The sequence below is a fragment of the Procambarus clarkii genome, chromosome 46 (genome assembly GCF_040958095.1).
Source record: "Procambarus clarkii isolate CNS0578487 chromosome 46, FALCON_Pclarkii_2.0, whole genome shotgun sequence".
Taxonomy (NCBI): Eukaryota; Metazoa; Arthropoda; class Malacostraca; order Decapoda; family Cambaridae; genus Procambarus; species Procambarus clarkii.
In genome coordinates this window covers 7,128,576-7,146,137 of record NC_091195.1, presented here as the reverse complement: position 1 = coordinate 7,146,137, position 17,562 = coordinate 7,128,576, and the positions used below count along the sequence as shown (strand labels likewise).

The following is a 17,562-nucleotide window of genomic DNA, read 5'->3' as shown; positions in this document are numbered from 1 at the left end:
CACCACTACCCTCCTCCTCCTCTGCACCACTTGCACCACTACCCTCCTCCTCCTCTGCACCAATACCCTCCTCCTCCTTTGCACCATTTACACTACTACCTTCCTCCTCCGCACTACTACCCTCCTCATCCTCTGCACCACTAGACTCCTCACCCTCTGCACCACTTGCACCACTACCCTCCTCCTCCACTGTACCACTACCCTCCTCCTCCTGTGCACCACAACCCTCCTCCTCTGCATCACTACCCTCCTCCTCCTCTGCAGCACTAGCCTCCTCTTCCTCTGCACCACTACCCTCCTCCTCTGCGCAACTACCCTCCTCCTCCTCCTCTGCACTACTACTCTCCTCCTCTGCACTACTACTCTCCTCCTCTGCACCTCTTCCCTCCGCCTCTGTCTCACTACCCACCTCCTTTGCTCTACTACCCTCCTCCTCCTCCTTTGCACCACTACCCTCCTCCTCCTCTGCACCACTACCCTCCCCCTCTGCATCACTACCCTCCTCCTCTGCACCACTACCCTCATCATCCTTCTCTGCACCACTACCATCCTCCTCCTCAGCAACACTACCCTCCTCATCCTCCTCCTCCTCTGCACCACAACCCTCCTCCTCTGCATCACTACCCTCCTCCTCCTCTGCACCACTACTCTCCTCCTCTGCACCACTAACGTCCTCCTCCTCTGCATCACTACCCTCCTCCTCCTGTGCACCACTACCCTCCTCCTCTTTTCCACCACTACCCTCCTCATCCTCCTCTGCACCACTACCCTCCTCTTATTCTGCACCACTACCCTCCTCCTCCTCCTCCTCCTTTGCACCACTACCCTCATCCTCCTCCTCTGCATCACTACCGTCTTCCTCCTCTGCATCACTACCCTTCTCCACCTCTGCACCACAACCCTCCTCCTCCTCTGCATCACTACCCTCCACCTCCTCCTTTGCACTACTACCCTCTTTCTCTGCATCATTACCCTCCTCCTCTGCACCACTACCCTCCTCCTCCTCTGCACCACTTCCTTCCTCCTCTGCATCACTACCCACCTCCTCTGCACCACTACCCTCCTCATCCTCTGCACCACTACTCTCCTCCTCTGCACCACTACCCTCTCCTCCTCTGTACTACTACCCTCCACCTCCTCCTCTGCACCACTACCCTCCTCCTCTGCATCACTACCCTCCTCCTCTGCACCACAACCCTCCTCCTCTCCATCACTACCCTCCTCCTCCTCTGCACCAATACTCTCTTCCTCCTACTCTGCACCACTATCCTCCTCCTCCTCTGCACCACCACCGTCCTCCTCTTCTGCATCACTACCCTCCTCTGCACCACTACCCTACTCCTCTGCATCACTACCCTCCTCCTCTGCACCATTACCCTCCTCCTCTGCACAACTACCCTCCTCCTCTACACCATTAACGTCCTCCTCCTCCCCATCACTATCCTTCTCCTCTTCTGCACCACTAACCTCTTCCTCTGCACCACTACCCTCCTCCTAGTCTGCACTACTCCCCTCCTTTTCCTCATCTGCACCACCACCCTCCTCCTCCTCTGCACCACTACCCTCCTCCTCCTCTGCACCACAACCCTCTTCCTCTGCATCACTACCCTCCTCCTCCTCTGCATCACTTCCCTCCGCCTCCTCTGCACCACTACCCTCCTCCTCTTCTGCACCCCTACCCTCCTATTCCTCTGCCCCACTATTCTCCTCTTCTGCACCACTACCTTCCTCCTCTGCATCACTACCCTCCTCTTCTGCACCACTACCCTACTCCTCTGCATCACTACCCTCCTCCTCTGCACCATTACCCTCCTCCTCTGCATCACTACCCTCCTCCTCTGCATCACTACCCTCCTCCTCTGCACCATTACCCTCCTCCCCTGCATCACTTCCCTACTCCTCTGCATCACTACCCTCCCCCTCTGCACCACTACCCTCCTCCTCCTCTGCATCACTACCTTCCACCTCCTCCTCTGCACCACTACCCTCTTCCTCTGCATCACTACCCTCCTCCTCTTCACCACTACCCTCCTCCTCTGCATCACTACCCACATCCTCTGCACCACTACCCTCCTCCACCTCTGCACCACTACCCTCCTCCTCTGCACCACTACTCTCTCCTCCTCTGCACCACTACCCTCCTCCTCTTCCTCTGCACCACTACCCTCCTCCTCTGCATCACTACCCTCCTCCTCTGCACCACAACCCTCCTTCTCCTCTGCACCACTATCATCCTCCTCCTGTGCACCACTACCCTCCTCCTCTGCACCACTACCCTTCTACTCTGCACCACAACCCTCCTCCTTCTCTGCACCACTACCCTCCTCCTCCTTTGCACCACATGCACCACTACCCTCCTCCTCCTCTGCAGCAATACCCTCCTCCTCCTTTGCACCACTTACGCCACTACCCTCCTCCTCTGCACCACTACCCTCCTCCTCTGCACCACTTGCGCCACTACCCTCCTCCTCCTCTGCACATATACCATCCTCCTCCTTTTCACCACTTACACCACTACCCTCCTCCTCCTCTGCACCACTTGCACCACTACCTTCCTCCTCCTCTGCACCACTACCCTCCTCTTCTGTACCACTACCCTCCTCCTCCTCCGCACCACTACCCTCCTCCTCCACTGTACCACTACCCTCCTCCTCTGCGCAACTACCCTCCTCTTCCTCCTCTGCACCACTACTCTCCACCTCTGCACCACTACCCTCCTCCTCTGCACCACTACCCTTCTCCTCTGCATCACTACCCTCTGCCTCACTACCCACCTCCTTTGCTCTACTACCCTCCTCCTCCTCCTCTGCACCACTACCCTCCTCCTCCTCTGCACCACTACCCTCCTCCTCCTCTGCACCACTACCCTCCCCCTCTGCATCACTACCCTCCTCCTCTGCACCAATACTCTCTTCCTCCTACTCTGCACCACTACCATCCTCCTCCTCAGCAACACTACCCTCCTCCTCCTCCTCTGCACCACAACCCTCCTCCTCTGCATCACTACCCTCCTCCTCCTCTGCACCACTACTCACCTCCTCTGCACCACTAACGTCCTCCTCCTCTGCATCACTACCCTCCTCCTCCTGTGCACCACTACCCTCCTCCTCTTTTCCACCACTACCCTCCTCATCCTCCTCTGCACCACTACCCTCCTCTTATTCTGCACAACTACCCTCCTCCTCCTCCTCCTCCTTTGCACCACTACCCTCATCCTCCTCCTCTGCATTACTACCGTCCTCCTCCTCTGCATCACTACCCTTCTCCACCTCTGCACCACAACCCTCCTCCTCCTCTGCATCACTACCCTCCACCTCCTCCTTTGCACTACTACCCTCTTTCTCTGCATCATTACCCTCCTCCTCTGCACCACTACCCTCCTCCTCCTCTGCACCACTTCCTTCCTCCTCTGCATCACTACCCACCTCCTCTGCACCACTACCCTCCTCATCCTCTGCACCACTACCCTCCTCCTCTGCACCACTACCCACTCCTCCTCTGTACCACTACCCTCCACCTCCTCCTCTGCACCACTACCATCCTCCTCTGCATCACTACCCTCCTCCTCTGCACCACAACCCTCCTCCTCTGCATCACTACCCTCCTCCTCCTCTGCACCAATACTCTCTTCCTCCTACTCTGCACCACTATCCTCCTCCTCCTCTGCACCACCACCGTCCTCCTCTTCTGCATCACTACCCTCCTCCTCTGCACCACTACCCAACTCCTCTGCATCACTACCCTCCTTCTCTGCACCCTTACCCTCCTCCTCTGCACCACTACCCTCCTCCTCTACACCACTAACGTCCTCCTCCTCCCTATCACTATCCTCCTCCTCTTCTGCACCACTAACCTCCTCCTCTGCACCACTACCCTCCTCCTCCTCTGCACCACTACCCTCCTCCTCGTCTGCACCACTCCCCTCCTTCTCCTCATCTGCACCACCACCCTCCTCCTCCTCTGCACCACTACCCTCCTCCTCCTCTGCACCACAACCCTCTTCCTCTGCATCACTACCCTCCTCCTCCTCTGCATCACTTCCCTCCACCTCCTCTGCACCACTACCCTCCTCCTCTTCTGCACCCCTACCCTCCTATTCCTCTGCCCCACTACTCTCCTCCTCTGCACCACTACCTTCCTCCTCTGCATCACTACCCTCCTCTTCTGCACCACTACCCTACTCCTCTGTATCACTACCCTCCTCCTCTGCACCATTACCCTCCTCCTCTGCATCACTACCCTCCTCCTCTGCATCACTACCCTCCTCCTCTGCACCATTACCCTCCTCCCCTGCATCACTACCCTACCCTCCTCCTCTGCATCACTACCCTCCTCCTCTGCACCATTACCCTCCTCCCCTGCATCACTACCCTACTCCTCTGCATCACTACCCTCCTCCTCTGCACCACTACCCTCCTCCTCTGCATCACTACACTACTCCTCTGCATCACTACCCTCCTCCTCCTCTGCATCACTACCCTCCTCCTCCTCTGCACAACTACCCTCTTCCTCTGCATCTCTACCCTCTTCCTCCTCTGCACCACTACCCTCCTCCTCTGCACCACTACCCTTCTCCTCTGCATCACTACCCTCCTCCTCTGCATCACTACCCTCCTCCTTCCCTGCACCACTACCCTCCTCCTCTGCACCAATACCCTCCTCCTCCACTGCATCACTACCCTCCTCCACCTCTGCACCACTACCCTCCTCCACCTCTGCACCACTACCCTCCTCCTCCTTTGCATCACTACCTTCCTCCTCCACTGCATCACTACCCTCCACCTCTGCACCACTTCCCTCCTCCTCCTCTTCTGCATCACTACCCTTCTCCTCCTCTGCACCACTACCCTCTTCCACCTCTGCACCACTACACTCCTTCTCTTCTGCATCACTACCCTCCTCCTCTGGCCCAATACCCTCCTCCCCCTCCTCTGCATCACTACCCTCCTCTTCTGCACCACTGCCCTCCTCCTCCTCTGCACCACTACCCTCCTCCTCCTCTGCACCACTACCCTCCTCCTCCTTTGCACCACTAACACCACTACCCTCCTCCTCTGCACCACTACCCTCCTTCTCCTCTGCACCACTTGCACCACTACCCTCCTCCTCCTCTGCACCAATACCCTCCTCCTCCTTTGCACCATTTACACTACTACCTTCCTCCTCCGCACTACTACCCTCCTCATCCTCTGCACCACTTGCACCACTACCCTCCTCACCCTCTGCACCACTTGCACCACTACCCTCCTCCTCCTCTGCACCACTACCCTCCTCTTCCTCTGCACCACTTGCACCACTACCCTCCTCCTCCTTTGCACCACTTACACCACTACCCTCCACCTCCTCTGCACCACTACCCTCGTCCTTCTCTGCACCACTACGCTCCTCCTCTGCATCACTACCCTCCTCCTCCTCCGCACCACTATCCTCCTCCTCCTCTGTACCACTACCCTCCTCCTCCTCTGCACCACAACCCTCCTCCTCTGCATCACTACCCTCCTCCTCCTCTGCAGCACTAGCCTCCTCCTCCTCTGCACCACTACCCTCCTCCTCTGCGCCACTACCCTCCTCCTCCTCCTCTGCACCACTACTCTCCTCCTCTGCACAACTACCCTTATTCTCCTCTGCACCACTACTCTCCTCCCCCTCTGCACCACTACCCTCCTCCTACGCATCACTTCCCTCCTCTGCACCACTTCCCTCCTTCTCCTCCTTTGCACCACTACCCTCCTCCTCTGCATCACTACCCTCCTCCTCCTCTGCAGCACTACCCTCCTCCTCCTCTGCACCACTACCCTCCACCTCCTCCTCTGCACCACTACGCTCCTCCTCTGCATCACTACCCTCCTCCTCTGCACAACTACTCTCCTCCTCCTCTACATCACTACCCTCCTCCTCTGCACCACTACTCTCTTTCTCCCACTCTGCACCACTATCCTCCTCCTCTGCACCACCACCGTCCTCCTCCTCTGCATCACTACCCTCCTCCTCCTCTGCACCACTACCCTCCTCCTCCTCAGCACCACTACCCTCCTCCTCCTCCTCCTCTGCACCACAACCCTCCTCCTCTGCATCACTACCCTCCTCCTCTTCTGCACCACTAACGTCCTCCTCCTCTACACCACTACCCTCCTCCTCTGCACCACTACTCTCCTCCTCTGCATCACTGCCCTCCTCCTCATCTGCACCACTACCCTCCTCCTCAGCACCACTACCCTCCTCCTCCTCCTCCTCTGCACCACAACCCTCCTCTGCATCACTACCCTCCTCCTCTTCTGCACCACTAACGTCCTCCTCCTCTGCATCACTACCCTCCTCCTCTGCACCACTACCCTCCTCCTCCTCTGCACCACTATCCTCCTGCTCCTCTGCACCACTACCCTCCTCCTCTGCACCACTACTCTCCTCTGCATCACTGCCCTCCTCCTCATCTGCACCACTACCCTCCTCCTCCTCTGCACCACTACCCTCCTTCACCTCTGCACAACTACCCTCCTCCTGTGCACCACTACCCTCTTACTCTGCATCACTACCCTCCTCCTCTGCACCACTACCTCCTCCTCTGCGTCACTACCCACCTCCTCTGCAACACTACCCTCCTCCTCCTCTGCACCACTACCCTCCTCCTCTGCACCACTACCCTCTCCTCCTCTGCACCACTACCCCTCCTCCTCCTTTGCACCACTATCCTCCTCCTCCTCTGCACCACTACCCTCCTCCTCTGCACCACTACTCTCCTCCTCTGCATCACTGCCCTCCTCCTCATCTGCACCACCCCCCTCCTCCTCCTCTGCACCACTACCCTCCTTCACCTCTGCACAACTACCCTCCTCCTGTGCACCACTACCCTCTTACTCTGCATCACTACCCTCCTCCTCTGCACCACTACCTCCTACTCTGCGTCACTACCCACCTCCTCTGCACCACTACCCTCCTCCTCCTCTGCACCACTACCCTCCTCCTCTGCACCACTACCCTCCTCCTCCTCTGCACCACTATCCTCCTCCTCCTCTGCACCACTACCCTCCTCCTCTGCACCACTACTCTCCTCCTCTGCATCACTGCCCTCCTCCTCATCTGCACCACTACCCTCCTCCTCCTCTGCACCACTACCCTCCTTCACCTCTGCACAACTACCCTCCTCCTGTGCATCACTACCCTCCTCCTCCTATGCTTCACTTCCCTCCTCCTCCTCTGCACCACTACCCTCCTCTTCCTCTTCCCCACTACTCTCTTCCTCCTCTGCACCACTACCCTCCTCCTCTGCATCACTACCCTCCTCCTCTGCACCACTACTCTCCTCCTCTGCATCACTACCCTCCTCCTCTGCACCATTACCCTCCTCCTCTGCATCACTACCCTCCTCCTCAGCACCACTACCCTCCTCCTCTGCATCACTACCCTCCTCCTCTGCACCACTACCCTCCTCCTCCTCTGCACCACTACCCTTCTCCTCTGCATCACTACCCTCCTCCTTCTCTGCACCACTACCCTCCTCCTCCACTGCATCACTACCCTCCTCCACCTCTGCACCACTACCCTCCTCCTCCTCTGCATCACTACCCTCCTCCACTGCACCAATACCCTCCTCTGCATCACTACCCTCCTCCTCTGCATCACTACCCTCCTCCTCCTCTGCACCACTACCCTCCTCCTCTGCACCACTACCCTCCTCCTCCTCTGCACCACTACTCTCCTTCTTCTCCTCTGCTCCACTACCCTCCTCCACTGCACCAATACCCTCCTCTGCATCACTACCCTCCTCCTCTGCATCACTACCCTCCTCCTCCTCTGCACCACTACCCTCCTCCTCTGCACCACTACCCTCCTCCTCCTCTGCACCACTACTCTCGTTCTTCTCCTCTGCTCCACTACCCTCCTCCTCCTCTGCACCACTACCCTCCTCCTCCTCTGCACCACAACCTTCCTCCTCTGCATCACTACCCTCCTCCTCCTCTGCACCACTACCCTCCTTCTTCTCTGCACCACTACCCTCCTCCTCTGCAGCACTACCCTCCTCCTCTTTAGCACCACAACCCTCCTCCTCTACCCCACTACTCTCCTCACCCTCTGCACCACAACCCTCCTCCTCCTCCGCATCACTACCCTCCTCCTTTCCACCACTACCCTCCACCTCCTCCTCTGCACCACTACCCTCCTCTTCTTCTGCACCACTACCCTCCTCCTCCTTTGCACCACTACCCTCCTCCTCCTCTGCATCACTACCCTCCACCTCCTCCTTCTCTGCACCACTACCTTCCTCCTCTGCACCACTACCCTCCTCCTCCTCTGCACCACTATCCTCCTCCTCCTCTGCACCACTACCCTCCTCCTCTGCACCACTACTCTCCTCCTCTGCATCACTGCCCTCCTCCTCATCTGCACCACTACCCTCCTCCTCCTCTGCACCACTACCCTCCTTCACCTCTGCACAACTACCCTCCTCCTGTGCACCACTACCCTCTTACTCTGCATCACTACCCTCCTCCTCTGCACCACTACCTCCTCCTCTGCGTCACTACCCACCTCCTCTGCAACACTACCCTCCTCCTCCTCTGCACCACTACCCTCCTCCTCTGCACCACTACCCTCTCCTCCTCTGCACCACTACCCCTCCTCCTCTGCACCACTACCCTCCTCCTCTGCATCACTACCCTCCTCCTCTGCACCACTACCCTCCTCCTCCTCTGCACCACTATCCTCCTCCTCCTCTGCACCACTACCCTCCTCCTCTGCACCACTACTCTCCTCCTCTGCATCACTGCCCTCCTCCTCATCTGCACCACTACCCTACTCCTCCTCTGCACCACTACCCTCCTTCACCTCTGCACAACTACCCTCCTCCTGTGCACCACTACCCTCTTACTCTGCATCACTACCCTCCTCCTCTGCACCACTACCTCCTACTCTGCGTCACTATCCACCTCCTCTGCACCACTACCCTCCTCCTCCTCTGCACCACTACCCTCCTCCTCTGCACCACTACCCTCTCCTCCTCTGCACCACTACCCCTCCTCCTCTGCACCACTACCCTCCTCCTCTGCATCACTACCCTCCTCCTCTTCACCACTACCCTCCTCCTCCTCTGCACCACTATCCTCCTCCTCCTCTGCACCACTACCCTCCTCCTCTGCACCACTACTCTCCTCCTCTGCATCACTGCCCTCCTCCTCATCTGCACCACTACCCTCCTCCTCCTCTGCACCACTACCCTCCTTCACCTCTGCACAACTACCCTCCTCCTGTGCATCACTACCCTCCTCCTCCTCTGCTTCACTTCCCTCCTCCTCCTCTGCACCACTACCCTCCTCTTCCTCTTCCCCACTACTCTCTTCCTCCTCTGCACCACTACCCTCCTCCTCTGCATCACTACCCTCGTCCTCTGCACCACTACTCTCCTCCTCTGCATCACTACCCTCCTCCTCTGCACCATTACCCTCCTCCTCTGCATCACTACTCTCCTCCTCTGCACCACTACCCTCCTCCTCTGCATCACTACCCTCCTCCTCTGCACCACTACCCTCCTCCTCCTCTGCACCACTACCCTTCTCCTCTGCATCACTACCCTCCTCCTTCTCTGCACCACTACCCTCCTCCTCCACTGCATCACTACCCTCCTCCACCTCTGCACCACTACCCTCCTCCTCCTCTGCATCACTACCCTCCTCCACTGCACCAATACCCTCCTCTGCATCACTACCCTCCTCATCTGCATCACTACCCTCCTCCTCCTCTGCACCACTACCCTCCTCCTCTGCACCATTACCCTCCTCCTCCTCTGCACCACTACTCTCCTTCTTCTCCTCTGCTCCACTACCCTCCTCCTCCTCTGCACCACTACCCTCCTCCTCCTCTGCACCACAACCCTCCTCCTCTGCATCACTACCCTCCTCCTCTGCACCACTACCCTCCTTCTTCTCTGCACCACTTCCCTCCTCCTCTGCAGCACTACCCTCCTCCTCTTTAGCACCACAACCCTCCTCCTCTACCCCACTACTCTCCTCACCCTCTGCACCACAACCCTCCTCCTCCTCCGCATCACTACCCTCCTCCTTTCCACCACTACCCTCCACCTCCTCCTCTGCACCACTACCCTCCTCTTCTTCTGCACCACTACCCTCCTCCTCCTTTGCACCACTACCCTCCTCCTCCTCTGCATCACTACCCTCCACCTCCTCCTTCTCTGCACCACTACCCTTCTCCTCTGCATCACTACCCTCCTCCTCTGCACCACTTCCCTCCTCCTCTGCATCACTTCCCACCTCCTCTGCACCACTACCCTCCTCCTCCTCCTCCTCTGCACCACTACCCTCCTTCTCCTCTGCACCACTACCCTCCTCCTGGTTGATTCCTGGTTGATGGGGTTCTGGGAGTTCTACTCCCCAAGCCCGGCCCGAGGCCAGGCTTGACTTTTGAGAGTTTGGTCCACTAGGCTGTTGCTTGGAGCGGCCCTCAGGCCCACATACCCACCACAGCCCGGTTGGTCCGGCACTCCTTGGAGGAATAAATCTAGTTTCCTCTTGAAGAAGTCCACGGTTGTTCCGGCAATATTTCTTATGCTTGTTGGGAGGACGTTGAACAACCGCGTACCCCTGATGTTTATACAGTGTTCTCTGATTGTGCCTATGGCACCTCTGCTCTTCACTGGTTCTGTTCTGCATTTTCTTCCATATCGTTCACTCCAGTACGATGTTATTTTACTGTGTAGATTTGGTACTTGGCCCTCCAGTATCTTCCAGGTGAATATTATTTGATATCTCTCTCGTCTTCTTTCTAGTGAATACATTTGGAGGGCTTTGAGACGATCCCAATAATTTAGGTGCTTTATTGCGTCTATGCGTGCCGTATATGTTCTCTGTATTCCCTCTATTTCAGCAATCTCTCCTGCTCTGAAGGGGGAAGTGAGTACTGAGCAGTACTCAAGACGGGACAACACAAGTGACTTGAAGAGTATAACCATTGTGATAGGATCCCTGGATTTGAAAGTTCTCGTAATCCATCCTATCATTTTTCTGGCTGTCGCAATATTTGCTTGGTTATGCTACTTAAACGTTAGGTCGTTAGTCATTATTTTTCCCAAATCCTTTACATGCTGTTTTCCTACTATGGGTACATTTGATTGTGTTTTGTACTCTGTATTATGTTTAAGGTCCTCATTTTTACCGTACTTGAGTACCTGGAATTTATCACTGTTAAACATCATGTTATTTTCTGATGTCCACTCGAAAACTTTATTAATATCAGCTTGAAGTTTTTCAATGTCTTCAGACGAGGTAATTTTCATACTGATTTTTGTGTCGTCTGCAAAGGATGATGAAGCTGTGACTTTTTCTATATCTGATATGAGAATAAGGAAAAGCAGCGGTGCAAGGACTGTACCCTGAGGTACACAGCTTTTAACTGCACATGGACTAGATTTTATATGGTTGACCGTTACTCGCTGAGTCCTGTTTGACAGAAAACTGAGTATCCAGCGCCCTACTTTACCGGTTATTCCCATTGACTTCATTTTGTGTGCTAACACGCCATGGTCACATTTATCGAAAGCCTTTGCGAAGTTCGTGTATATCACATCAGCATTCTGTTTTTCTTCTAATGCCTCAGTGACTTTGTCGTAGTGCTCAAGTAGCTGTGAGAGGCACAATCTTCCCGCTCGAAATCCATGTTGGCCTGGGTTGTGAAGGTCATTGGTCTCCATGAAATTGGTGACCTGACTCCTAATCTCTCTCTCAAATACTTTTATGATGTGCGATGTTAGTGCAACTGGTCTATAATGCTTTGCCAATGCTTTGCTCCCTCCCTTGTGTAGAGGATCTATGTCTGCTACTTTAAGTGCATTTTGTATCTCCCCCGTGTCCAAGCTCTTCCTCCACACTATACTGAGTGCCTGTGCTACCGGCACTTTGCATTTCTTAATACATATTGAATTCCATGATTCTGGACCTGGGGCCGAGTGCATGGGCATGTTTTCAATTTCTCTTTCAAAATTTAGTGCGCTCGTGTTAATATCAGTTATACTTACAGGGGTTTGAATATCCCGCATAAAGAAATTGTCTGGATCTTCCACTTTCATGTTGTTTATTGGAGTGCTAAACATGTCCTCATACTGCTTTTTTAGGATTTCACTAATTTCTTTGTCATCCTCCGTGTATGAACCTTCACTTGCACGAATAGGTCCAATACTGGCAGTGGTTTTTGCTTTTGATTTCGCATATGAGAAGAAATATTTTGGATTTTTCTTTATTTCCTGAATTTCTTGCTGTTCTAACTGTCTTTCTTCAGTTTCATATGAGTGTTTCAATTTCCGCTCAATTTCTTCAATCTCCCTATTTAAATTATTCCTTCTTTGACGGGAAATTCGTGTGCATAAGCAGTTCCGTTATTTTTTTCCTGCGTTTATAGTGTCGTCTGCGTTCTCTTTCTACGTTGGATCTCTTTCTGGCTTTCCTCAAAGGAACATGTTTTAGACAGACTTGATACGCTTCCGAAGTTAGTTTTTCTATTCCTTTTGTAGGACTTGTATTACTTAGAACAGTTTCCCATGGAATGTTTGTAAGTTCCCTGTTTATTATCTCCCAGTCTATCCTTTTATTATTAAAATTGAATTTACTGAATAGCCCCTCTCGCTTTATCAACGTTTTAGGTCTATTCTGAATATTGATGGTAGTTTGCACTTCAATGAGCTTGTGATCTGAGTATGTGGTATCTGATATCGTAATGTCTCTGATAATGTCTTCATTGTTCGTAAAGACCAGATCTAGAATATTTTCATTTCTCGTTGGCTCCGATATCTGCTGATCGAGTGAAAATTTGTCACAGAATCTAAGTAGATCTCTAATCTGTGGTTAGTTAGGTCCCGATAGATTTCCTGGTATAATATTATTGTTTGCTATTTTCCACCTGAGACTAGGCAAGTTGAAGTCACCTAGGAAGATAATATCAGGTATCGGGTTCTCCAAATTATGAAGGCTATTCTCTATTTTGTTTATCTTTTCTGTGATTTCCTCAGCCGTTGCATCTGGCGGTTTGTATATTAGAATAATTACTAAATTTATTTTCTCTATTTTTAATCCCAGTACCTCTACCACCTCATTTGTAACGTTTAGGAGCTCCGAGCATACAAGGTCTTCTCTAATATACAGACCCACTCCTCCATGTGACCTAATTTTCCTATCACACCTGTATAGGTTATATCCTGGAATCCAGATCTCACTGTCCAACAATTCCCCTGCACGGGTTTTTGTGAAAGCTCCAAATACTGCTTTTGACTCCGTGAGGATACCATTTATGAACTGTACTTTGTTGTTCCTCCTCTGCACCACTACCCTCCTCCTCCTCCTCTGCACCACTACCCTCCTCCTCTGCATCACTACCCTCCTCCTCTGCATAACTACCCTCCTCCTCCTGTGCACCACTATCCTCCTCCTGTGCACCACTACCCTCTTCCTCTGCACCACTACTCTCCTCCTCCTCTGCATCACTTTCCTCCTCCTCTGCACCAATACCATCCTCTTCCTCTTCCCCACTACTCTCCTCCTCTGCACCACTACCCTTCTCCTCTGCATCACTACCCTCCTCCTCTGCATCACTACCCTCCTCCTCCTCTGCACCACTACCCTCCTCCTCCTCTGCACCACTACCCTTCTCCTCTGCCTCACTACCTCCTCCTTCTCTGCACCACTACCCTCCTCCTCTGCACCAATACCCTCCTCCTCCACTACCCTCCTCCACCTCTGCACCACTACCCTCCTCCTCCTCTGCATCACTACCTTCCTCCTCTGCACCAATACCCTCCTCCTCTGCATCACTACCCTCCTCCTCTGCATCACTACCCTCCTCCTCCTCTGCATCACTACCCTCCTCCTCTGCATCACTACCCTCCTCCTCCTCTGCACCACTACCCTCCTCCTCCTCTGCACCACTTGCACCACTACCCTCCTCCTCCTCTGCACCAATACCCTCCTCCTCCTTTGCACCTGTGGGATATCTGGGGCTTGATTCATATATTCAATTATTTACTTATTTGATTTAATAAATCGAAGGACCACCCACTTTTGAGAAAAGAGGGAAAACTAATACAAGTGATCATTAAAATAACACTAGAGAACCAGTGTCTATGGATAATTATTAAAAGGATAATCACTTGAAATAATGAATGGACTGTATGATTAATTAATTAAAGTCAGAGCCTCAAAGACCTACATTGGGAGGGGGGGTATTTCTAGAAATTCATATACATCTAGGAACCAGTGTGGTTCGCCACCAGTTCATTGCTGAGTAAATGATATTATAAATCTAAACTACTATAGATTCAAATATGAGAACTCAAATTGTAAATAATAATGATTATAAATTACTGAGCAACAGTCAGAGCAAACACATGAATTACCAATCATCATTTCTGGTAATAATCTATTCAAGGCAAAGATTCTACAAGAATTATATAAGAATCAAATCATGTAAATTAAATTTGTACGAAAAAGGTCTTAGCTTTAAGACGATTTCTATAACATCGTTTCATCATTCGTCCTCGTGTTCACAGGATCTCCACAAGGAAAGAACTAGAGGTGAATAACACGAATGAAGAGAAACAACTTGATGACTCCTCGCATACACGCTGAAATCAGAGAAAATTAAGTAGCATTTGAATAGGCTACGTTTTAATTTCAATATTCATGAAAACGGAGGAAATTGCCGAACTTGTACTAACGTGGTATATTGGGTCTCCTCACTATATAACGACAGCCTACTCACAAATATACAATCTTGGATGATGCATCAAACGAGAAACCTATACTTATCATGAGCGTATTGAATACTGAGGTCTGCCGGTATCGCGTCAGCCAGTCCCTGACGCTCACTGCTGTGTACGTGTAATTACGGGTCTTGGCTTCAATTGTTGACACGTTATTAACTGGCTGGGCACTATAGAACACGTGGATGAGTAATTATTAACTGTTGACCGAGTATCAGCGTAATTCTTGCCAATAAACTCCCCAGTCACTACCACGTGTCTCGCCACTCTTCACGCCAGGGATCCCTTCTCTCGCACAATGGCGTCGCCGCCTCCCCCAACCCGTCTCTCACATTCACCATAGAAATTATTAATCACGAATAATTCTTTTCCGCGCTATTATGGATGTAATACGTTAATGAGAACAGGGTTGCAATTATAGGGATTTAAATATTATCATATTCTCGTTTTATGGTGTTAAACGAGAAATGGAGAAGATTTTATTTTTCTCCATGACCTTCGTAGGTAACAGAAAGAACTGTTACTACAGAACAATTTAGTTAATAACTCTCGCTTTATGATTATTGGGAGTGATATTATCCGTAAGTAATTATTACACGGAATACTGATGATTTTAGAGAACCACATTCAATTCTCTAACCCACTGATAATAAATGTGTCTAACTAGACATTATCTGACGCAATGTTGCTACTCGATTTCATGAGAATTCTAGCATTAATACGCTGATGCAATGGTTAGTTTATGTTGACACTACAGTAAGTAAAATTAGTAACTACTGCAGTTAGTATATATTGATAATGATTTATTATAATACAATAGTAGTTTATTAGTGTTGGAAATTTCCAACAGCATTACTTACACCACTACCCTCCTCCTCCGCACTCCTACCCTCCTCCTCTTCTGCACCACTACCCTCCTCCTCTGTACCACTACCCTCCTCTTCTGCATCACTACCCTCCTCCTCCTCCGCACCACTACCCTCCTCCTCCTCTGTACCACTACCCTCCTCCTCTGCAACACTACCCTTCTCCTCTGCATCACTACCCTCCTCCTCTGCAGCACTACCCTCCACCTCCTCTGCACCACTATCCTCCTCCTCCTCTGCGCCACTACCCTCCTCCTCCTCTGCACCACTACCCTCCTCCTCTGTACCACTACCCTCCTTCTCTGCATCACTACCCACCTCCTTTGCACTACTACCCTCCTCCTCTTCCTTTGCACCACTACCCTCCTCCTCCTCTGCACCACTACCCTCCTCCTCCTCTGCACCACTACTCTCCTCCTCCTCTGCACCACTACCCTCCTCCTCTGCATCACTACTCTCCTCCTCTACACCACTACCCTCCTCCTCTGCATCACTACCCACCTCCTCTGCACCACTACCCTCCTCTTCCTAAGCACCACTACTCTCCTCCTCCTCTGCACCACTACCCTCCTCCTCTGCATCACTACCCTCCTCCTCTGCACCACTACCCTCTTCTTCTGCACCACTACCCTCATCCTTCTCTGCACCTCTACCCTCCTCCTCTGCACCACTACCCTCTTCCTCCTCCTCTGCACCACTACCCTTATCCTCCTCTGCACCACTACTTTCCTCCTCCTCTGCACCACTACCTTCCTCCTCTGCAACACTACCTTCCTCCTCTGCATCACTACCCTCCTCCTCTGCATCACTACCCTCCTCCTCTGCATCACTACCCTCCTCCTCTGCAGCACTACCCTCCTCCTCCTCTGCATCACTACCCTCCTCCTCCTCTGCACCACTACCCTTCTCCTCCTCTGCAACACTACCCTCCTCCTCCTCCTCCTCTGGACAACTACCTTCCTCCTCCTCTGCAGCACTACCCTCCTCCTCCTCCTCCTTAAGAGATGGGTGTGAGTAGTAGCCGGGTGTGGGCTTCAGTGTTCCCTTTCATCTGCAGCTGTAGGTGGGGAGAGTTGTCAGGTGTGGGCTTCAGTGTTCCCTTTCATCTGCAGGTGTTGGTGTGGAGAGTTGCCAGGTGTGGGCTTCAATGTTCTCTCTCATCTACAGATGTGGGAGGGGAGAGTTGCCAGGTGTGGGCTTCAGTGTTCCCTCTGATCTGCAGGTGTTGGTGTGGAGAGTTGCCAGGTGTGGGCTTCAATGTTCCATATCATTTGCAGGTGTAGGTGGGGAGAATAGCCAGGTGTGGGCTTCAATGTTCCCTCTCATCTACAGGTGTGGGAGGGGAGAGACTCCTGCGAGGACTTCACCGGAGGGACGTCACTGGCCGTGACCTTGCGATTGGGATCCGGGACAGTGAGGAGAACAAGAAGTACCTCCAAGAGCTCAGTGCGTCGCTTAACAATTTTAATAATGTTTATATATCGTAGATTGTTGAGACCTGCCTCACGAGACCAATGATGTACAAGGACACATCTACGAGGAGCTGGTTGTTGAGACCAGCCTCACGAGACCAATGATGTACAAGGACACATCTACGAGGAACTGGTTGTTGAGACCAGCCTCACGAGACCAATAATGTACAAGGACACATCTACGAGGAGCTGGTTGTTGAGACCTGCCTCACGAGACCAATAATGTACAAGGACACATCTACGAGGAGCTGGTTGTTGAGACCTGCCTCACGAGACCAATAATGTACAAGGACACATCTACGAGGAGCTGGTTGTTGAGACCTGCCTCACGAGACCAATAATGTACAAGGACACATCTACGAGGAGCTGGTTGTTCAGACCAACCTCACGAGACCAATAATGTACAAGGACACATCTACGAGGAGCTGGTTGTTGAGACCTGCCTCACGAGACCAATAATGTACAAGGA

General features: G+C 52.7%; 1 protein-coding gene across 1 annotated transcript in view; it reads left to right on the top strand.

Moving 5' to 3' along the window:
- The window catches only part of LOC138350509 (uncharacterized), a 50,435-nt gene extending 33,207 nt beyond the window's left edge, over positions 1–17,228 (top strand). Inside the window, exon 3 of the mRNA XM_069301528.1 lies at positions 16,954–17,228. Coding sequence (XP_069157629.1) covers positions 16,954–17,108 — 155 coding nt within the window. The 3' untranslated portion in view covers positions 17,109–17,228. The remainder of the gene's footprint in view (positions 1–16,953) is intronic.
- The last annotated feature ends 334 nt before the right edge of the window (positions 17,229–17,562 follow it).